The 23,323-nt window shown below is 41.1% G+C and overlaps 1 protein-coding gene across 1 annotated transcript; it reads right to left on the bottom strand.

The window, feature by feature from the left end:
* Nucleotides 1–9,067: 9,067 nt before the first annotated feature.
* LOC148524181 (steroidogenic acute regulatory protein, mitochondrial-like) lies at nucleotides 9,068–23,120 on the bottom strand. Its single transcript, XM_088472234.1, has 7 exons — nucleotides 23,057–23,120; nucleotides 21,143–21,265; nucleotides 18,715–18,854; nucleotides 17,751–17,909; nucleotides 14,922–15,106; nucleotides 12,315–12,408; nucleotides 9,068–9,169 (listed from the first exon to the last, which is right to left on the bottom strand). The coding sequence occupies exons 1-7, from the start codon at nucleotides 23,118–23,120 to the stop codon at nucleotides 9,068–9,070; spliced, it is 867 nt and encodes a 288-aa protein (XP_088328360.1).
* Nucleotides 23,121–23,323: the final 203 nt, after the last annotated feature.

The raw sequence follows: 23,323 nt of genomic DNA, 5'->3' as shown, positions 1-23,323 counted from the left end.
TTAAATCCTTGAATTTATTTTTTATACCTGCTCTGCTATCCTTGATTAAAAACATTTCACAGAAATCCCTGAAGTGCTCGGAGCTGGTGAACTTTTCTCTGCCATCCTAATTTAAACTTATACCCCTTTCACAAATAGAGCAAATACCCAGGTTTTTGCACATGAACATGCATCGACCCGGGTTTTTGCTATGTGTCAATGCAAACAACCCGGGAAGTAGTCCCGGGTCCACGACTCTGCTCTTTCCCAGGGTTGGGCTGAGACCCAGGAATTTGCTGTGTTGATAGACCAGGCAATTTACTGGGTCTTATATCTAAAAGGGGTATAATTGGTTTTCTAAGAATTAAAGGAAAAAGAGTAGCATATGTCTGTGCTTGTATTAACTCAAAAACAACCCCAGCAAGGCTGTTACTGTAGCACTTTATTAAAATATATCAATACATAAAAACTGAACATCAGTTCAATAATAACACAACATACATATGACTTTCAATAATTACAAATAGCACCATAGCCACTGTAAACATGTGGGCATAGTCATCTCAGTATATAAATAGTCAGTATTTGCATATACACAACAGTACTGGGTTTTCCTGGCTGAAATGCACTATAAAAGAAACCTCCTCATGAAACACCTCCCAATTATTTGCTTGGGGAGGTAACATGAAAGTACAGAACACAAGAAGAAAAATAAAGTGTTTAATATGGTGCACTCATTATTATTCACATATCCCTAATTTTTTTATATATATATAAATCAGTATAGCTGTTAAAATTAAAATATTCTTTATTAGTTTCTTGTTAAAAATGTATTTTCCAGGATTCCACATATAAGGCGAAATATTAAAATTTACATGAATTGACACAATCAAAGAATAGTGTGTAAAGAAAGAAAAACCAATTAGTGTTTTTAAAAAAACGTATTTCTATACCGCTGGTTATTTATATGTATCGCTCATAGGAATTGGCTTCCAATATTATTTGGTTTTATAATATTACAGTGTAAACTGCCTGTCAGATGCAGGCTTATTAACCATATGCCACTTGTAATAAAACCAATTAATCCTGCACTGAATAGGTTTCCCTGTAGTTATGGTTATGTCACAGATTGTTACTTTCTCAATAGTTTGTATCGATCTAACTAGAAACTGTATAACTCTTATTGTAATAGTACCAATTGCTGTCTATTTTTGTAAGAGTATGAACAGAGGGTTAGTGATCAGTGAGTTCGATTGTTCCCTCTGATCTTATTCACTATGAGAATGTATAAATTATCCTTTTGTCTCCATGACCGCGTAATTGTATTTATCACACAATGTATTTATCCTACATAGGGAACCATTAGCTACAGTCCGTGCAGTATACAATTAATCTTAATCAAGCCATCCAGGAATTAATTAAATTTGCACAGCGGTATGACTGAGAAACGACAACGCACGTTTCGCCTGGGCTGCTTTATCAAGGCAGTTTCAGCCCGAGTGCCGGTGTCCGTCCTCATTTATCCCCCAGGTCAGTAGCATATTGGTTCTTTCAAACCTCATATTGCCGCATAGGTTTCCATTGGTTGCATATCTCTATTGAGTTCTGTTTATCAGCGTGTATAGCTCCCAATGTCGAACCGTTAGGGCCATTACGTCACTACTATGTTCATCAATTAAGTTTATCTACATTATAAGTGAATGTATATTCATCTATACATTAAATTATCTCTAAACTAAACTAATACTAAACTAATAAAGAATATTATAATTTTAACAGCTATACTGATTTATATATATAAAAAAATTAGGGTTATGTGAATAATAATGAGTGCATCATATTAAACACTCTCTTTTTCTTCTTGTGTTCTGTACTAATATATTATGGAGTGATTGGTGGCACCTCAGCTAAAGGAATTACTAAGCATATTAAGCTGACTGATTAGAAGCTGAGTAATTTATAAATACATAACCCACTGACTGTGATAACATAATATCACTGGTGCAGGAATAACATTAATTATTGGAGGTAACATGAAACACTGCTCCAGTGCAAATCTCCTTGGGCTGTCTAATGAACAGTAGGCTGCCAGTAACTGTGAGTGTGTGTGTGTGCTGCTATAGTGCAGCTTGTAATATGATCTGATGGTTCCTGAGATGAAAAGCCAGCAGTCTCTGGATCAATTCCAATAGTGAGAACAGCTTTAGGGACAATCCTCTGCAATTAACCAGCGGCAGGTGCAAGCAGCATATATCAACATCCACACAGATAGTGGTAGTATAACAAGGCAGGTCAGTGTGAAAAAGCTCCTTCAGGCTCCTTGATGCATTTTGGTATTAATTAAAGGTACCATTTGACAGGTGGAACAAGTATTGAAAACATTTCCAACAGCTTATTTATGCCAAGTCAGAACAATTTAGAAAAAAAGGTTCTGCAGAGGGTTTTAGGTCGATGCAGATGGCCTGCCACAGAGCTTTGATGGGTAGTCACGTACTGTACATATTGTATAAATTTACACCTTTCCAATTATGATACTGTTCAATTTTTAACTATAGATAAGCAACATTGTGTGCTAATGGATATTTTGCACTAAAACAGATTGTTTTGCATAGGTGCAAAGTTTTCCAATGCAAATAAGGAATTGGATCCCACACAAAGTTGATCTGATGTCATGTTATGGAAAGGGAAAGAGAGATGGTATGTGCAATATGAAAAGAGGAATTCCAAAGGCTCACTGCTCACTCCATCCTGTGCAATGTGACTGTGACTGTATGACACTGAGCAAATTGTAGATTGTTAATAGGATTTTCAATTATTTCAATTATTTGTTTTCAGGAACAGTGCATTGCTGAACTCCATAGTAAACCTGCACTCACTGTTCTGTTCTCAAAAGAATGGAGACTGTGCATGAGTTGTTTAGTGCATTCATCCACTGTGTAGGTGCTGGATTATATGAAGGGATGTAATTATGAGACCAGCGGTTGCGATGCCACCAGTCTAAGTCCTGACGGGGGAAGCCCAACAAGGGACTTAAGATAGGTGTCAAAATACAGATGCCTATCTTAATCCTGATGCCAGAATCTATGAGGACGAGGACGACTGCCCAAATGAGGTAAGTCCGGGGTGCACTTAGCATTAGCCACGGGGGGGAGGGTTAGGTTTAGGTAGCATAGCGAGGTTAGCATTAGGTTTTGGGGGGGAGGTTAGGGTTAGGCAGCCCTAGGGGGGAGGATTAGGGTTAGGCACCACTGGGGGGGTAGAGTTAGGCACTAAGGGGGGACGGTTAGGTTTAGGCACGAAGGTGGGTGACTTGGGTTTAGGCACTAACAGGGAGGGTTAGGGTGCGGGGTGGGGAGGGTTAAGTTTAGACTACAAGAAGGGAGGGTTAGGGGGAGAAGGGGGGAGAAGAGATGAGAGTAGGTATACTTACCAGACCCCTATCGGGATACTGCTGTCAGTATTTTGACAGTAGCCATCCCAACAGCCGGCATTACATACCGATTCCCATATGAAGCATAGCAGAAAAGATTATCAGGGGGAGCTGGGGACCGAGAGGAAGGGGAGATCAAGTATTGCCAGACCTCATAGTAGCCACACTCACTGCATTCCCAGTGCCTTTGCCACTGTATATTGCAAAGAAAAATCCATAATAATGGAAACAGCTTACCACTGTTTATTTTTGGAATGGTATGTGCAGGGGCATAACTAAACCTAGGGGGGCCCCATAGCAAAATTTTCCCAGGCCCCCCTAGGTCCCCAGCCCCCCTCCATCCACACCCCCCCCCTGCACTCCACACCCTCCTCACTCCCCTCTCCTCAACTTACCTGCTCCATGGTCGCGCTGCGCAGGGCAGGCACACCGCCTCTACCGGCCGGCTTAAACTCTCCTCCTCACTAACTGATGCTGGGCAAAGGCGGCTATGCCTCCTCCCTTTATCGGTCAATGAGGAGAGCCAGAGGCGGAGCCAACCGGGAGGACGCAACTATGGAAGGGGAGGATGCGACCATGGATCAGGTAAGTCAAGGAGAGGGCAGTGAGGAGGGTGTGGGGGGGAATGCGCAGGGGGGCCATGCACTGAGGACTGTCACCATAGGTGCAGGGGGAGGGCCGGGCCCCAGGTCAGTCCGGGTCCCATAGTAGCTGCAACTCTTGCACCTACTGTAGTTACGCCACTGGGTATGTGTAGTTCCACAGCAGCTAGAGTTCCAAACATTACCTACCCCTGTTCTACAGCATGCCACAAGATGGCACTGAGCCAGATTAAGCAAACTTGTGGTTGCTATAATTAGAAGATCAATATGCAGATCGTACTACAAATATGCCCTCATACACCTAGCCTCAAAACACCACATGGCTGAGCACACAGAGCGTTGTAGCGTAACATCTATTTCGTAAAATTGTGCATTTTATTTGCATTGCAGACACAGCAAAACTCCACTCAAAGTGTATTAGAGATGCTGGGCTGCTACCTTAACCATAAAGGAATTAGTTTTACACAAGCACTAAGATGCAGATGAAGCACAATAATACTTGGCGTGAGAAAAAGGCACGGATGCCATTTTGTAGCACTTCGTATACATTTCAGACTTATTTGCACACAGATGTACAAATGTCGCACATGAAACTGGCGTGAGAAAAAGTCACTGCCGCCATTTTGTAGCGCTTCGTATACGTTTCAGACTTATTTGCACACAGATGTACAAATGTCGCACATGAACTGGTCAGTGCAGTCTAGCTAAGTAGGTTTGTCACTTCTAGTTGCTTTATTTGTGTGAATAAGACACATATTTTGAGTGAATGAGACACTTGGCGCAGCCCAGTTGTCTGGTGCTTGGCACACCGAGAGGGGCTGTTTGACGCAGATGAAGCCACAGTGTATAAGGACACATCTGTAGCTATAACTTAATGAAAAAGCTGCATGGATGAGCATTAATCTTTATAGAAACTCAGCACTTTTATATAGGCTTAAATTCAACAAAACTAACATAATTTTCTGGAAATAATTCTAAATCATTCACAGCATCATGTTCAAATAAAGCTAAATATATTTTAAATACCACCAACACATTCAATATATGAAATGTATATTTATTTATATTAAGCTGTACAATTTTACAATGTATCTTTGTAAAAGCAAAGACAAATACTTACAAAATGCATAAATACAGTTATTTACAGAAACATGCACTTCAAACTCTATAACCTAGGCTTTCATAATTCAGGAATCCTATTAATTATGACTACTATTGTTTGTCTACTAAATATAGGATAATGTTTCCCTTTCAGATATATAAAGATATTGGTAGTCAGAAGGGTTCCTTTGACTATATTGGCTCGAAGGTGCAAGCTGAGTACTTTTATGCATATGTACCACAGAAAGCCAAGGTGACTTTTAAATATCCATTAAAATATACAGTAGGGAGTGGCAGTGCATTACTCCTAATAATAATATACAAATTTATATAATAAATACTGAATAACTCAATCATGTGACAAACTACTGTATGCCTATATTATGCTTTAAATGGGTGTACAGATATAGGCTTGTTTTATAGACAGTCAATTTATAGGCTGTCATATTTGTGAAAGCTAATCCATTATGCTGGTCAGTATAATATAAACTTGCAGTGTGCCCAAAATATACATTTTAACATTCTTTAAAGCAGTACAAATTTTAATACCAATAATAAATCTAGTTCCCTATTTCCATTTCCATACTATTTTGTAATTATAAGCCACGCCTGGCCAACCTGTGGCTCCCCAGCTTTTGTGAAACTACAAGTCCCAGCATGCCCTGCTACAGTTTGGCTATTAGGGTATGCTAAACAGTGGCAGGGCATGCTGGGATGTGTAGTTTCACAACAGTTGGAGAGCCATCGACTCTCATTGACTAATCCTGTAAAGCACAGGTCTCCCAATAGAGGGGTATTTTTTTCTGATTGCCCCTACCTTGCTCTTCAGCAAAGCTCCATATTTTGTCTGACACCGTCTCTGGCTTGTATTGGTGACTTGAGTCTACAGTGTCTACAGGTAGAGAACAGCAGCTGCGCCCTAACCTGCTGTATTCCCTCTCCACAAATTTACTGAAGATTAGCTGATTGGCTTGGAAGAAACCTATATATGCTTAGGGTGCAGTCTCTTCCCTACTTGTAAATAGGGCAAGTATGTGAATACTTGCAATTTTTTGTTTATTCTGCTACGACAATCCATCCACTTATACACTTCTCCGAAACCGGATCTTGAGATTGTCATATTTGTGCTCAAAAAGTTGAGAGATCTGGAAGTTATAGGGCCACATGTAATAGGGTGAGAGTTTAGAAAATGTGAGAGTTTAGCAGTAAACTCTCACATTGGTTGAGTTTTATCTTCAAAATGGGAAAACATCTGAATGAGATTTTAAAGTGTGAGAGTTTTTTAAGTCTAAAAAAATATGCAAGTTCGCTCTGTTACTTTGTTTTTGGATTCTATTACATTGGCAAAGTTTAAAAAGTGTCAGAAACTCTCACTTTTCTAAACTCTCACCCTATTACATTTGGCCCATAATGTTTAAAAATCGAGTTCACTTGGAAAATCCAGTACAGCTTTGCAGTGCATATCACATTTTCAATGCAATCCTTCAAAGTTTGGGTAATCATTAGATCAAGTTTGTTCACGCTTATTTTCAGATCACGCTCTTCTTCAGTGATGGGTTTCTCAGTTCCTCTTATGTTCCTAACAAGTCATTATTTGTTCTGTGTGAAGATCACTAAGCCAGTGAAACATGTACTTTATTCACTTGTGTCTGAATAATGAAATCCTCAAACTATATCATGTTATGAGCTGAAAAACAATGGCATACTGTAGGTTTTGTTAAAAAAATGCTGAATATATTTCAAGTAGAACCTTATTACTTAGCAAACTCTGAGAATTTGCAAAAAAATAGCACATTTCACTATGTTTTCGGTGCCTTGGCATCACACACTTGCCTCTGAGAGATACATTCAGGTCAGTGCTCTACTCTGAATGAAGAAAATATAACAACAGGGTTTGGTAATTCCTAGGTGCAAGTTACTCCTTTTTAATTCCTTGCTCCCAACTTTGAATCAGCGTCTCTATTTAGCCACTATGATAGATTTAATTGTGCTCCTTAGAAGAGGTGCAGGAAACTTGCAATGTTGGTGAAGCTAGATAATATATAATAGAGTAACTACTTTAGTAGAAACAACTAAAAAATACATTTCTTTCCTCACTACAATCTTTCCTGCAATGTATAAGTATATGTTAGAGTTCCCACAGACTGCAGAGCACATATATGCTACTTTACCAGTTGAGCTGCAGGGAAAATAAAGAGCTAATAGAGTATGTACAACTGCTTAGGCAGCCCATGTTAACAATTCCCATAATTGGGCCATATTCAGAGATGGACGCCATGTCAATGTTGGACACATTGGAGCAATATTTTGCCACTGAGTATGCATCAAAGCCACATGGCACAGGAGCCGAGATGGAATAACAAAGGTGGTCGCAGAGAGGATTTATCTGCAAAGTGAGTGACAAGTAGTTGGCGTTTGGGGGAGATAGCGGGGGATGGTTAGAAAAATGCATGCAAGTCGGGGCTGGTTTCTGGGTGTGCCCTAGTGAGCCTGTGTGAATGCGCTCACAGCTGCAGATGCCCCGGTGTCTTAGGAGAGCTGCTCTGTGTGAGATATAATTTGTAGTCTTAGTTTATACATAGTTCATCAAACAGATGGCATGGTAACTAGAGCTAATGAAAGCAGTTACACACATAAACAAATATACTATATACTGAAAAGTAATGAGACGGTCTCTGGTTTTCTGTCCCATAGGTAGACGTGGCAACGCTATCCTGGTTATTGTGAAGCTCGTACATCGATGTGTCTGAACCTGCGGTTGGACTGCCGTAGTCTTTGTTTGGTCACAGTGAGTGGAAGATCTTCGTATGTCTCGTCATGGCGGATGAGGAAGATGTGTCTGTGAGATTATGTCAGAGATGTGTGATTGAATTTTGTGTTAAACTTGGAAAAAGCGGAAATGAAACTCATGAAATGTTACGGCAAGCATACGGTGGAGAAACAATTAGCCATGCTGCAGTATTTCGGTGCACTTCAAAGAGGGTAATACGCGACTGACTGATGTAGCGCATTCTGGGAGACCATCCACCACGGTTACAGATGACAACATTGCCAAAGCTGTGGAGATGTTGCAAAATGACAGAAGGTTAACTTCACACAAACTTTCGGCTTCACTTGGCATCTCATTTGAACGGGTTCAGCATATTGTGACAAAGGAACTGAAAATGCATCGCGTGTGTGCAAGGTGGGTACCCAGAAATCTAACAGAGGAGCAGATGTGACGACAAGTTGAATTGTGCAAGAACCCTGTTCAAATTCCGGAGAGGAAACTGGATTTCCCAACGTGTGACAAATCGTAGATTCATCATTATGATCCGGAATCCAAACAACAGTCCAGTGTATGGAAATCCGCAAATCCGCCTCCACCTAAATAATTCTGTGTGATTCCTTTGGCATGTAAAGTCATGCTTCTGCTGTTCTTTGATGCGCACGGTATGATCCTACAACACTGGGTTCCCCGTGGACAATGATTGGTGACTACTATGCAGACGTCCTGAAAACCCATTTGCGTGGAGCCATGAGGAAGAAAAGACCACATTTGCTGAAGAAACAGTGGTTTTTGCTCCAAGACAATTCCCAACCACATGTTGCTGCTGTTGCATTGGCAGCACTGACTGAAATTAATGTGACAGCACTGGAACCCTCTCCATATAGCCCATACTTAGCACCCTGTGATTTCTGGGTAAAAGATAATGAAGTGAAAAATGCCATATCTGCAACACTAAAAGTGATGTCACAAAACAGTTAACTGCACATCTTTGAATCGTTGTTAAAACGCTGCAAAAATGTGTTAAATGTGAAGGACACTACTTTGAAAAAGAAAAATGTTCAAATCCTGTGGAGTAATTTGATTTTGAATAATAAAAATCAGTCTCATTACTTTCAACCAGCCCTCGTATATACTGTACACACAAACTCAGTATTAAAAACAACACAGAAAGAGTGTAATGGTACATCAGATCTTCTCTGCTGAAGATAGGTGTCTCCTCAGATGTGTGATAAAATCATCTTGTGATTGTGCCAGTGCTTGCTCTGTAACAGACTGGGGTATCCAACCCTATTAGAATAAAATGCAAGATTATTAACTGGTTTCTCTTTACTATGTATTTTATGAAATTATGGGGAAAAAAATTGACATTTTAAAAGACATCTAAAATGAATATGTAATTTGCCTTATATTAGAAAATCACAGTCACAAGACTTTTGTTTTTAAATTGAAGCTGTTAAATGCGCATAAAACCATGATTGCGGATTCTCCTATAACGACCAGAAGACTTAAAGTGCGTACACACTGGGTGATATTTTGGACGACGGAACGATAACATTATCGTTCAGTCTTCCAAAATATCGTTCAGTTTGTGCGCAAAAACGATCAACAATAACGACCAGCGATGCGCGCTCCCGCTGGTCGCTGGTCTTTGTTGTACATCGCCCGAACGTGCAGGCCAACCTGATGATATTGTCAGGTTGTTGCATGTTCGGGAATGAGGGAGGGAGCCCGGCACTGAACGATATTGTTCATTATATCGTTCAGTGTTTGTGCTCAGTGTCGTTAACGACACTGAGCACACCCCGCCGGGGACACACTAGACAATGTTGCTCATGGAGCCAATCGTCTAGTGTGTACGCAGACGCACCTTTACAAGAACACAGGTAAGTCTTCTTGAAGCACCTAGCTGCTGTAAGGATGCTGATACCATGACGTGGGGTGTGGTCACATTGCTGTCCATTCTTTATTTGCCATGAACACAATCACATGGTATTTTTGTACCGTGTGTTTGCATCACCTGGAAGTAGAGATGTATAAAATGGTTTGCGAAACAGGAATAAAAACTTGAGAATTAGCTGGAATGCCTTGAATTTTAGATTAAAACAGACTAAACTTAAGAAAATGTAACAGGTTTGACCATGTTGGAGCTGGTTTAACCACAGACTATGCTGTTTCGGCCAAAATGCACATGGTCGTGGCAGCATGATCACATTCCAGCTATAGGGGTCTATTTACTAAACTGTTTTAGGAGATAAAGTGAACAGTGATACCAGCCAATCAGCTCCCAACTGCCATTTTTCAAACATAGCCTCTGACATGGCAGTTAGGAGCTGATTGGCTGGTACCTTATCACCATAAACTTAATTTCCTAACACAGCTTAGTAAATAGAGCCCTACATTTTTACATGTTAATGATTTGTAATCGCCAACTTTCAATCGGAATAGCAAATTATGAACTTTGAACACAGTAACCACTTAAATAGTGTTTTCAATTAAAGTTATTTAAAATCACCAATTGTAATGCAAACTTTAAATGCAAATCTCAAATTTGAATTGGGATCTATTGACCCTTACATACTGCAAGCATGTTCATAGTTTGAAGCTGGTGACATTCCATCATCACATTTTCAACCAGTTCAACATTATCAATCATCTCTACTACAGAGTTGCTGACTTGTAGCTCCCTCCTTCCGAGAGGGAGCTGTCGGGCATCCTCAGCAGGGGCGTGTCCCATCAGAAGGGGGCATGACCCGGACTATGACTAGTCAATGGGGGCGGGGCATGGGCGTGACAACGCGATCGCATCATCGCGGCCCCATCCCCTCTTCACAATGCCAAGATAAATGGCAGTGTGAAGCAAGGGGCGGGGCCATGATGACGCGAATCGCGTCATCGGGCCCCCCGCTGACGGGGATAATACTGTATTTGTGGGGGGAGCGGCGGCGAGCCAGATGGATCGCCAGGGACCGGGAGACCTACCTTTCCAGGGGGCCGGGAGCGGCACCCGATTTTCGGGAGGCTCCCGACCAAATCGGGAGGGTAGGTAAGTATGCTCTACTAAGAAAGTAAAGTTGGAAAGCCACTACAGCATTTTCAAAACTTTATATAAGAATTTATCTAGCTACCTGAGGAGTTTATGAATCAAGCAGTGAAAAGCGTGGACAAGTGGACCAATGGAGAAGTTGCCCATAGCAACCAATCAGCTTTGAAATAGCATTTATCAAGTGCAGTAAGGTAGAAGCTAATTGGTTGCTTGCTATGGGCAACTTCTCCACGCTTTTCACTGCTTGAAAAATATATTCCTGAGTTTAAAAACATTAATGGTGCAATTACATGGCACATACTCTTTACCAAACTATATATTATATATTATTTTTCACACGGGCAGATGTACTAAGCGCTGGAAAGTGATAAATTGAAGCCTATTAAAGATACTGCCCTAGGAGTAAGAAATGACTAATAACAGAGAACAATAGCCTACCCAGGGCCGTAACTAGGGTAGTGCAACCAGTACCATGGCTAAGGGCACCACAGGGCAGGGGGCACTGTTTGGGCCTGTAAATCTTCCTATTAATTATCATTCTCACTTGTAGCTTCCTTTTCTTTTATCCCCAGTATCTCCTGGCCTCCCCTATCTCTTTAACTCTTCCCTGGGGGATGTAGTCTGGAAGCCGATGGTCTATATGCCGGTGTGGTACTAACGACAGGTGTTGAAAACTTGACGCCTGTCATTAACCATATGCCGGAAGACCGACGCCCGGCGTACCGAACGAGGGTAAGCAGGGCGCCGGGTGCGGACAGCCACGGGGGGAGAGGGTTAGGTTTAGGGCTCCCGGGGGGACTTAGGGTTAGGCACCCCTGGGGAGGGTTAGGATTAGGCTAAGGGAAGGGGGGTTAGGGTTAGGCATCCCGGGGGGAGTTTAGGGTTGCGAAACTCCCCCCGGGGGGACTTAGGTTAAGGCAGCGGGGAAGGGGGGTTAGGTTTAGGCACTTAGAGGGGGGGGGATTAGGGTTAGACACTTGGGGGGAGGTTAGGCTTAGGCACCCCTAAGGGAGGGTTAGGGTTAGGGGGGGAATTAGGTTAGCAATACTTACCTTAGGGACGATCGGGATCTTCACCCTTGTCAGGCTGCCGCTGTCGGTATTACCGCCACATGCGGCCGGCGGTAATACCTACTACACCCTTCCCTGGCCCTTCTCCGTGAGGCCATGGCCCTTTTTCAGGTGCACTATCCACTATGCCCTTATTTAAAAATTGTGGGGGGGGAGCAATGCTCTCTCTGGCACACGACACCAAAAAGTCTAGTTACGGCTCTGAGCCTACCTACAGTGTATCAGAAATGTAGCATTACAATCCTACACCCCTAGTTTTTCTGTCATATTACCTTATTCTAGAATTATTAGCTTTCTACATATACATGCATAAACTTGCCTTAAAGTCCAAGCTCAGAAGCCAGGTGAATTGAGTTTTTTTACTGTCGCCATCAAGGGGGCTGAGAACAATGCAGGTGAGACCGGATTCAGCTCTGCAGAAAGATTGTAACATGTTAACGTACTTCACTGTATGTAAAAAGCACAAAAGAGGCTAGGTAGATACTGCAGAAGATATTGACAATTTGGCAGAACTACAGGTTTTGGTGTCATAGTACTAAGCTCTCCTCATTCTTATATGATTCTGTGGGGTATATCTACTAGAGGTGGGTTTTGGTCTGATTTTTGGTTGGTTTTGAAACTGACCATTTACTAAAGGCAAAATCATTGAAAAACTGACCAAATACCTGACTTTAGAACATTGGAACAATAATTGATTAATTCACATACATCAGAATATGATCCGTAGATTTACTAATGGTTGGTTTTAAAATTGACCAAAACCTATCCATAAAACAATGGCAAACCCACCCAAACATTAGGCCTGCACAAATTTGGAAGACAGGCACAGATCACTATGATCTGTGCAGGCTTCATTAGGGTTGAAATGTAAAAATATTCATGCCACTCCCCCCCTATCCCCAATCATTAACCAGCCTCAGAACTCTCAGGTTGGGTTGGTATAAATTGGGGGAAAAGTGATGTGGGGTTCCCCCTATTTTCCAATAGCCAACAACCAGCTGAACCAGCTGTGTGGATAATGGGGATAATGAAATAGCAGGGAGACACAGCATGGGGCCTCCCCTGCCATAACATTAACCAGAGGTAGGGACCCCAAATAAAATGGGTTCCCCCCTCCCGAGGAACAGCTAGCCCTGGGCTGAAAGCTATTCCCTGCATCTTAATTCCCTGGTGGCGGAAGTATCACTGATAAAGTAGATAATAATATTGTGTGTACAGATGGACTACAAGTTCTAGGTAGCCTGCCTCAGCATGCCAGCATTTGTGGAACAATAAGCGCCACCATGCCCAGACAAATTTAAAATAACTACAGTACACACACAAAGGCTGTGGCAATCCAAAATCGATACCCATTGTTGACTGCTGGTTCTGAAATAGACTCAAAACCAGACTCAAACAGGGAAGCCAATAACAAAATCACTACATGCAGGTAAATAATAAAACAACAAAATATCACATTAGACAAAATAAAGACATACATATTACTAGTAACACCACACAATAGAAATAATATGACAAAAGGACTAACTAAACTGTCAATTTTAATCAGCATGTGTATAGTGAGCTTAACACCTTTTACATAGGGAAGCTAACATACTGGGCCCCCAACTCCAGACCATGATGGTAAATTACAGTAACAAATACAACAAACAAACCCCATTTCTGACCTTGATTAAAAATACCACTTATTTGTAATCTCTGTATTTGAGATATCTAAACTAATACACTTCAGGGTATTCTTCCCAGGTTACTTTAACTATGTAATGGAGCCATAGGAGAATTATGGCAAAGTATATTTTTCTGTGATTTCATTTCTTTTTCCATAGAAAATGGACATGAGATCAAATGTTATCTATTTAAATATTTTGCCAAATACCTATGTGTCCAGAAAACAACAACATAATATAGCTTAGAAATTAAATAAGTAATTCTTTGTAAAACCAAAGTGGCACAAAACCATGAACCACCTCAAATCTTGACTTGCTCACAATTTCGAATCACATATGTGCTCTAATCTGTGAACTCAGAAGAACAGCAGCAGCTGATGAATTTTTGACTTCCATGTACTGAGTTGTACAAGAAGCTCTAGACAGCAGCTGTTACCATTTAGGTTTTTGCATATTAGTTTTGTGACAGTTTGTTGTCGGCTGTCTCCAAATCAAATCAATAGTAAGTGAGTTTTAAAATGCTGTTAAACACTAGTTTCACCAGGCACTAAAATTGTCAATTATTAAAAGGAATACAGAGCGGCGTTAAGCAGGGTTCCCCCCAGTTCCCCAACTCCTGCTCCGCTCTGACAGGCAGAGCAGTGCCAGGAGCCAGCCCCTTGTGATCAGCTTTGTGGTCTAAACAGACCACAAGCTGATCACTGTAAAAACAAAAATAGTGAAAAAAAAAACCTCAAACACTTACCTACAGCCAGGGGTCCACTGATCAGTGATCAATGAGCTCTCTCCTCCAGTCAGCCGGTCACCGGGGCTCCTGCACTGTGACCCCAGTCAGCTGTGCTTTAACCGGCTTCTCAGTTTGAACAGGATCAAAGGAGCTCGTAGGCCTGCTGACCGGAGGAGAGGGGGTGGGGTAGCACTTGCCGCTGTCAGCGAATGTACGGAGGCACGCTCACTGTATTTGTTGCAAAATACTATGAAATACAATGAGAATTGTGCAATGATGATTCACAGGGACAGGGATTTTTTGCAAGCTCTGTCCCTGCTTGAGTATGTTGATACCTTCTCGTGATAATTCCTAAATTCACAATGTGAATTTAGGTGAATTATTACACTACAATTCGCATTTGAAATGTGGTTTGTAGTAAATCAAAACTATAGTGTAGTTCTTACACTTTTACAATTTGTATACTGAATGGATATAACTCAGCAAGTTTTGGGAATTCCAAATATCACCAGTCTGGAAGAAAGTTGTGTACCTTATTATTCCTTTTTGTGGGGGCATTAACTGAGAACGGGTTGCAGTTCCAATAAGATATAAAGATGATCCTTTCCTGCAGCAATGTCGTACACTGACAAAGTCTCTCTGGCTCACTATATTTAAAGGAATCTGTGCAGTCACTTCTCTAGTCAGTAGAGTATTTCTTCCAATTCTCTGAAGGATCTGTTGGAATTAGAACGATCAGGGTGTTACTTACACTTATAAGCACATGCAAGTCGTTGACTTCAATGCAGTGATCATATCTTCAATAAACAGTTGAAAAGCACAGGTATTGTATGCAGAGTTGAGGCAGCCATTTTGAGGGCTGAATCAGTTGATGCAGCCCATGAATTTCTTAGGAAGCAATACATTATTGGCTCAGTAAGGGGCACATTTATCACACTCTGCATTTTTAATAACTATGTGATTTTTTTTGCCCAAATTTGCAAAGTAAAGATGAATATCTTCAAACAAATTGACTAAAATCCTCTTGCCAGGAGATGGGCACCGAAAAGAGCCCATCCTAGGGAAGAGCTGGAAGTGGTATGATAATATAATGCTATCAGACTTCTTCCTAGTTCTGGTCCCATGCGCGGCAGTCAGCTGGCACATGTGTCACTGGGGAAGGGGAAAATTTTGCGAGTTAGTAGCCCATAAACTACTACAGAATAAGTCCAACGCATTCCTGAGCTTGGTAAATCTGGCAACACAGCTGCTTCCTTAGAAACCTAGGGGGCTGCGGTTGCTGTCAGAAATGGAGGGAGCCTTAATATTTGCAGGTAACCCCCAAAAATTGGTGTTTTTTTGGGAATATCCTGCAATTATTATTTGATAAATAGGCCCCTAAGGGTCATCTATGAAACACAAAGTACAGACCCTGCAAAGATGCTTTTATTAAAATATTATACAGTACAATTACTTTTGTAAATTTTCACTTTTATTCTTGGTTTTCATAGGAGTTTGCTTATTAATTATATAGTCTGAGTATTTGAAAATGTTTTCATTATTCAAGGGGAGTAGTGGTTTGGGGGCACACCATGTAGTTTACTTTTATGGGTGCAGAGTATTTATATTAGCTACAGGAGTATATAGAATGTATTGGCTTTGCAGCTGCTCAAACTTTACCTACCACAAAAAGGCTTGAATTTTCTGACACCTTCAAAGTGCCAAAGTTGGATGTCACCTTATATATTTTCTTGGATGTATTTTGTTTCTTCCAGTTGTACTTATGCAGGGTAACATAATTATAGCTGCATTGTCAAACAAGCTTAATTCCCTACGCCTCAAACAAGCACCAGGGTCCACTTTTACCAGTAACCAATTTCTGAACATTGGGCCTGATCACTACCGATCGCAACTGTGATTGCAATAGTGATTACGCACGCAGTTCAACTGTGATAGCATGCTAATCCTTTGCGATCGATATGCTGTTGCATAACATTAACATGCCCACTTTACCTTACACCAGTGGTTCCCAAACTGTGTGCCGTGGCACCCTGGTGGTCCAGCAACAAATCAAATCAAATTATTTATGGTCAATGTAATGTAAATATGTGGACAAACAGAAGCACAAACCTGTTCACCACCACATAACTGACCCTAAGGATGACAGGTAAGCACAGTTTACTTCACTGTACTACTTCTGAATCTCTCAATAACAAACTTAAACTTAGGGGTGCCATGAAAACAATGGTGATACTCTAGGGTGCCATGATTCAAAAAAGTTTGGGAACCACTGCCTTACACACATCCGTAATGTCTAGCAAGACTGCGAAACCATTGGTACAATCGAGGACCATTGCAGCCTCACACACACTTGCACAAGGTGTGACCTTACTCAGAAATTGATAACTTCATCACACGCTATAAGTGCTCTGGCTTTGTAAGGCATCGCAGTGGATAATTTATGCATGTCCCTGCAACAGCGTTCAAACGCACTGGCACGCCTGCGTTTCACCAACCACCACCCCCGTCACCTCCCACAAATGGCACTTCCTGTCAATCACTCTGCTATGGGTCTGCGTAGTCACTGCGGTCCCAGTCCTGATCACAATGGCCGGTTTGTGCATACGCAGAACCAGGGGCGTATCTATAGTGGGTGCAGGGGGACCCCGCATGGCACACCCTGCACCCATAGCATACTTACGTCTCCGGAGTCCCACATCAGAGCAGGGGTCCGGCGCTCTAAAGACAACTGGAAAATAACCACCGCAGCCATTTTCCTGTCGTTTTGCGCATGCGCAGTACAGGGAAAATGGCCACCGCAGCCATTTTCCCGGTGACCTGTGCATACTCTATAGAATCTGGGTGCACTCTAGTGCCCAGAGTCTATAACTCCGGTGCTGGCCGTGCACAGCTCAGTGCGCTGCCAGCCGCCGGACAGAGAGGAGGGGGCCTGTGTCCTCTCTAGAAACGCCCCTGTGCAGAACGTAACAATCAGCCAATTGCATGCGAATTCGCAGTTGCGATTGGTAATGAATCAGGCCCAATTGCAGAAAATAGATTATCCAGATGAAACACGTGCAAGCACTTGGAAAACATGCATACTCCATTTAGATAGGGCCCTGCTCAGATTCAAACTTTTACTGATGTCAGTGGTTCCTAGTGAATTTGTAGTTTATATTTTCAATAATTTTTGCTCCCTCCCACAAAATGGCAGCCTCCATTGTGCCTAGGTAAAAATTTAACTGCAACAACTTTTTACTGCAATTGGTTTATTAATCCACAGATACAGAGGGTTCACAATTCGGGTTTTGTGGTCTCATTAATTCAGAATGGAGTACACTCTCCTCCTGGTGGCAAAGCAGAAGAATTATTACCTTATTACCTGCACTTTACTGATGCTCGGGTTCCATTGATCCATTTGATCCAGTTTTTCAAAGAGCTGAGTGTAGATGTGTTCAGGGGATGAGTCTATTATGGCTTCCGCACGAAATACTTTTCCTATTTTCGGGAATGTTTTGCTAAGAATCCAGTCACCATTCTTCTGCAGAAAATAATGATCATTGTATTAATGGTATGCGTGTCTGTGGGCTATTCTGGTGATGTGACCTTACTGGGTAGAATTATCAATGCTTGGAGAGGGACACCAACCAATCAGCTACTAACTGTCATTTTCAAACGCAGCCTGTAAAATGATAGTTAGAAGCTGATTGGATGGTACTTTCTTTCTCTCCACTTTATCTCTCTCCAAGGTTTGATAACTCTCCCCTACAGTATACTAACCAACTATATTATTTGTAAACTAAACCTGCTATAAAAGAACATTTTCTAACTTCAATACCTCATAATACCCTAAGATTGCATGCCCTGTGTAGTATTATGGGCAGGATGCATGCCGCATCAAAATTTGCATGCAATGCATCCCATCACTCTTTGCATGCATGCCAGTGTTAATTACGTCGGCAGGCATGAAGGAAAACACAAAAGACAGCTCTTACCGAGAGAGCTAAGGGACTCTCAGGTCTATGGCCCAGAAGTCTCTCTGGCGTCCTTCTGTGCATTGAGAATAGAAACCATAGGCTTCTATTGTGCAACACCATCTTGAGATGGCATTACCCACTGCATCCAAATCCCTAAAAACTGCATTTTTGGGGGTTTGACCACATGTCTGTCATTGCTGTATTCTGCCCTATATGTATTACCATTGATAATATTATAATATGCAGTTTGTGGAAGACCATCTCCAAGTCCCTATTTTATCCGGGGAGATTATACTACTACAGTCCAGTAAACATAGTATTACAGGGGTTATAGTGCATCAATAAGGTGTTCATTTCCTGTACACTTACCTGGTGTATTTCAGCCTGCCAGCCTTCCTGTTGGAGCATTGCCAGTGCTATATGAAATGTGTCCTCAGCTTGAGTAACATAAAACATTTCTCTGCTGGAAAGCATTGCAGTCTCTGTAAGGTCAGGAACTGTACTAATTCCTATAAAACACAGGTAATTGTATATAAATTAATGTACTGTAGGACGTTCATCTAGCCTGTAGTAATAGTTATGCCTCTTACATGATAAATGTAAGACAATTGCGTAACACTGACATGGAAAAAGACTACTAATGGACTCGAAGTGCTAGACATTGGCTGCAAATCTAATATTACTACAGTACTTCTTGCATATGGTTTTGGGCACTGTAGAAAGGACATATGAGAACTTGAGAGAGTTACAGTAAGAAGAGGATATCTCATTATGGGGCATATGTATCAAAGGTTGATGTGAGATAAATTTGTGAGATATACAGTATATGATTAACCAATCAGCTTCTAACTTAACTTACATTTTGCAGGCTGTGTTTAAAAAATGATAGTTAGGAGCGGAATCGGTAAGAAATACCGCCATCCCTAACCCTCCTTAGGGGTGCATAACCCTAACTTCCCCCCCAAGTGCCTAACCCTAATCCCCCCTGCAAGTGCCTAACCCTAACCCCCCCCTTCCCCGCTGCCTAAACCTAAGTCCCCCGGGGGGGTGTCTAACCCTAAGTCCCACCGGGGGGTGCCTAACCCTAACCCTCACTCCCCCTAACCTAACCCTCCCAGGGGGGTGCCTAGCCCTAAGTCCCCCCCGGGTGCGCTAAACCTAAACCCCCCCGCGCGCGGCTGTCCGCTCGCGGTGCCCGGCATCCCTTCAATCGGAATGCCGGGCGCCGGTCTCCCGGCATCGGTGAAATGAGTGGCGTCTACATCTAGACACCGGGCATTTTAGCCTCGCAGGGATATGACAGTCGGGAAGCCGGCTGTCGGTATAATGTCAGCCGGCTTCCCAACTGCATCCCTTAGGAGCTTATTGGTTGGTGATATATATCTCACAATTTTATCTCACATCACGCTTTGATACATATGCCCCATAGTATCTAATAAAATCGTTAAAATTATAAAGTTAGGTTAAAAAGCTAGGTTTGTTTACTTTGGTGTAAACACATGGCTTAATGTCTATACATACATCAGAGGTTAATTGAAAGATTTGTCTAACAGACATTTGTACTAAGATCCTTACAGAGGAAAAGGGCAATCCATTCCAAGTGAATATTATACAGGAGGGGTGCTTTACTGTAATGGTAGCAAGGCTGTTAAATCACATAAGGTGGGGATGACAAATTCACTAACAAAATATAAAAATGCATTTGATTCCTTTTTTACAAGAAAGATATAACTTAGTAGAGTACATTAAGGGTTAAGTCCAGTAGATGATTTCCCACTAGGGAAGTGAGGCATGTGCCTAGGGGTGCCACCTGCTGGGGAAGCACTGTAGGCACCCCCTGCATCAGAGCTGCTGATCATTTTTACATGCAGCATCAGTGGGGTGAGGGGGGTCACTGGCGTCGATTTGCTTGCAGGAGGCGCAGGAGAGGTTGGTGCTATCTGCCTCATTGTCTTCCGGGAGGCTTCAGCTTCTGAATCAGCTGGCTCTGGTTATCATGACGAGGGTAGAGCCTGAGACTATAGTGACACTATCATGTGGTGTATGCAGAGCCGCTTGTCACTGCAGTTGGGCGGCTATGCAGTTATGCTTAACTGCTGTGACCACTGAGCCTGAGGACAGAGGGGAAGGGTGGGTGCACAGTATTGTTGTTCTTAGGGGTGGCCTGACCGATAAATATGCCTCTGGGCATGGAATGTATTATATTGTAATTTTTCTGGTCAGGAAGGAATTGTTCCACCAGTGCTACATTCTGTTCTATAATATGACTGACATCAAATAAGGGAGATTTCTGGGGATAAAATAGCAGCATAATTCTAGGAGAAAACGATTTGATAATGGGAGTACTGGGCAGAACACATAAGGCTAAATTCTGCTGGAGAAACATGCACAATTCTGTGTCCATATATAGAAAATGTGGCCCTTGAAGTATGTCAGATTGCCCACCACTGCTTTTATTTTACTATAATGTACTATTCAATTTTATTCAGCATACAATACTTTTATGTTGGTTACTAGGGGGTAAATTTACTAAAGTGAGAGTTTTTAGAAGAGAGTTTTAAAAGTGATGTTGCCCATAGCAACCAATCAGATGCTAGCTATTATCTTCTAGAAGGTGCTAGTTAAATGTTAAGTAGAATCTGATTGGTTGCTATGGGCAACATCACTTTTAAAACTCTCTTCTAAAAACTCTCACATTAGTAAATTTACCCCTAGGTTCCTATAAATGTTACCGTTTAAGACATATAAAACACAATCATTAAAGACTATTCATTTAATGCTATTTGGAGTGACTTACCTAATTTCATACATAAGATTCTCTGCAGAGAATGTGGAATATTCGGGAAGCATTTGTGAGTCTTTTTTAATATAAAATTTGACATCTCTTTTCCAAAAGCATCAACAGCAGGACGTTGTAAACCTACAAATAAATTATATTACATTGAAAAGCCCTCATTAAAAAGAAAATAAGTTCTTTAGTTAAAGAGTATTATAAAAAAAATATTGTTGGCAAAAAAAATGACACATGCTGTGCTAGTAAGAACCTGTAATTCATATATAAAGACCCCTTGTTATTTTTATTTTTTCCATTTTCCAACCTAAAGTGCTATATTTTTCTCCAAAATATAAAATAATACTAATAATAATAATAATACTAGACCATAGAGGTGGTAGCAAACTAGGAATTGCTGGAAAGGTAAAGAAATGCCAAATGATAAGATTGACATATGGTTACATGGCATTGAAAAAATGTCAGCTGTAACATAATTAACCTGTCTTTCAAGTCCCTGTCCATGGTACTGACTAGGGTGATGGGACTTCATAACATTAATTTATTCCACCATACTGTACCTGTTGAAATGTATTTCCCTTCTTACCACAAAAGGGCAGAGTTACAGAGGGGACACCATGGTTTTGACTAGAAAACCACAATATTCTGAAGTGACAATATTCGCCCTCAGTGTATCATTAAAGTAAATAGAGAAAACGGTTTACATGTCACTATGACTTTTCTCTTCTCAAAAATTGTTACTTATGCATGTGTATGTTTATTTTTACAGAATATACTTGCTAAATGATAAGTAGAAGCTGATAGGTTGCAATGATAAACAATGATTTCACTTGCCCTCTTTAGAAGGTTTGATACCTCCCCTTTAGTTACTTATGCAGAGAAATTAAACTGATGGCTAAGCACAATGGCTGCAAATACAAGTATACAAGTCATGTTTAAACTTTGATTTTCCCAGAGATCTCACTAGTGAAATATTTGGGGAAAATGTAAATATTTAGTATATCAAGATATTACCATTTGACAATTAAGATCAATTAATATGCATTATGCCTATATGAGTTCTGACAAAATTTTGTACAGTTCAATGGTACAACCATCTCTTTAGACATATAGGGCCAAATGTAATAGGGTAAGCGTTTAGTAGTAAACTCTCACACTATTACATTGGTCGAGTTGTATCTTCAAATTGGGAAAACTTCTGGATGAGAGTTTAATTTGCGAGAGTTTTTTGAGTCTGAAAAACATGCGACTTTGCATGTTCCCAGACTCTAGTACAAGTTTAAAAAGTGTGAGAAAACTCTCATATTGTCTAAACTCTCATCCTTTTAAATTTGGCCTATGATCTTGAAAGACATGAGTTACAGCAAGTACAAGGAACTTGTGACTTTACAGTCTTTAGTCGGCAGCTTGTGCAGAGAGTAATAGTTCAATAGCAGAGAAACTAACTGCAATGACCTGCATTTCAAGCTGCTGCTAATAAACTTTGTAATAATCCGTGCAGAACCTCAAGTACCTACATTTCATTCCAGCTTCTGGGCATGCTGGTACTTGTGGTTCTCCAGCTGCTGGGAATATACATGTTGCTTAGCCTGATTTACAATAACAAACTCACTGAAAAAACTTCCTTCATATGACTATATTAATGAAATGTGAGTTACTAATTATTCTAAATAACTTTAGCTGTATCATTATTCTCCAAAAAAAGTAATATATTTTTATGAAATACCTAAACAAAACATATTTAAAACCAAGTGTTATCACATTGTAAAAAAAATATAATAATATTATTTTTGCCTTGTAAGTCTTAAACTGAGATAGCTGTTAGCACAGAAAGTACAATAACAAAAATAATCTAAAATGTCAAAAAAGCATTTAAAAAAAATGTTATGCTTCTGCTAAGAGACTTTGATTTTACCGTACCAGTCAGTTTCCGGAGATGCTGGTGGGAGATTCCACAGCACAGTTTGAGTGTTGCAGGAAGCATAGTTTTAGGGGATGTGCAGTCCGGCCTTCCTTGCTGGAGAGGCTGTGCACATTGCAGTGTCCCTATCTTTATAGTTATCCTGAAGGACAGAACCTGATGATAGGCAGCAAGCTTGCCGATTGGAAAGGCGAATGGAGAGAGTCCAAGGACGGAGAAAGCCCAAAGGGAGGGGAGAAGCTCAGAGAAAAAAAGTAATCAGTTGC

Source organism: Taudactylus pleione, unplaced genomic scaffold (genome assembly GCF_031769625.1).
Source record: "Taudactylus pleione unplaced genomic scaffold, aTauple2 ptg000121l, whole genome shotgun sequence".
NCBI classification, from domain to species: Eukaryota; Metazoa; Chordata; class Amphibia; order Anura; family Myobatrachidae; genus Taudactylus; species Taudactylus pleione.
This window is presented reverse-complemented; position numbering and strand designations above follow the sequence as displayed.

What these genes read in the sequence shown, in the direction of transcription:
- LOC148524181 (XM_088472234.1), bottom strand. Translation starts at nt 23,120, where the DNA reads ATGCTTCCTGCAACACTCAAACTGTGCTGTGGAATCTCCCACCAGCAT. An exon ending in AATCTTATGTATGAAATTAG is followed by an intron (nt 18,855 to 21,142) that starts GTAAGTCACTCC and finishes TGTGTTTTATAG; the next exon opens with GAATTAGTACAGTTCCTGAC. An exon ending in CGAGCATCAGTAAAGTGCAG is followed by an intron (nt 15,107 to 17,750) that starts GTAATAAGGTAA and finishes TAATTCCAACAG; the next exon opens with ATCCTTCAGAGAATTGGAAG.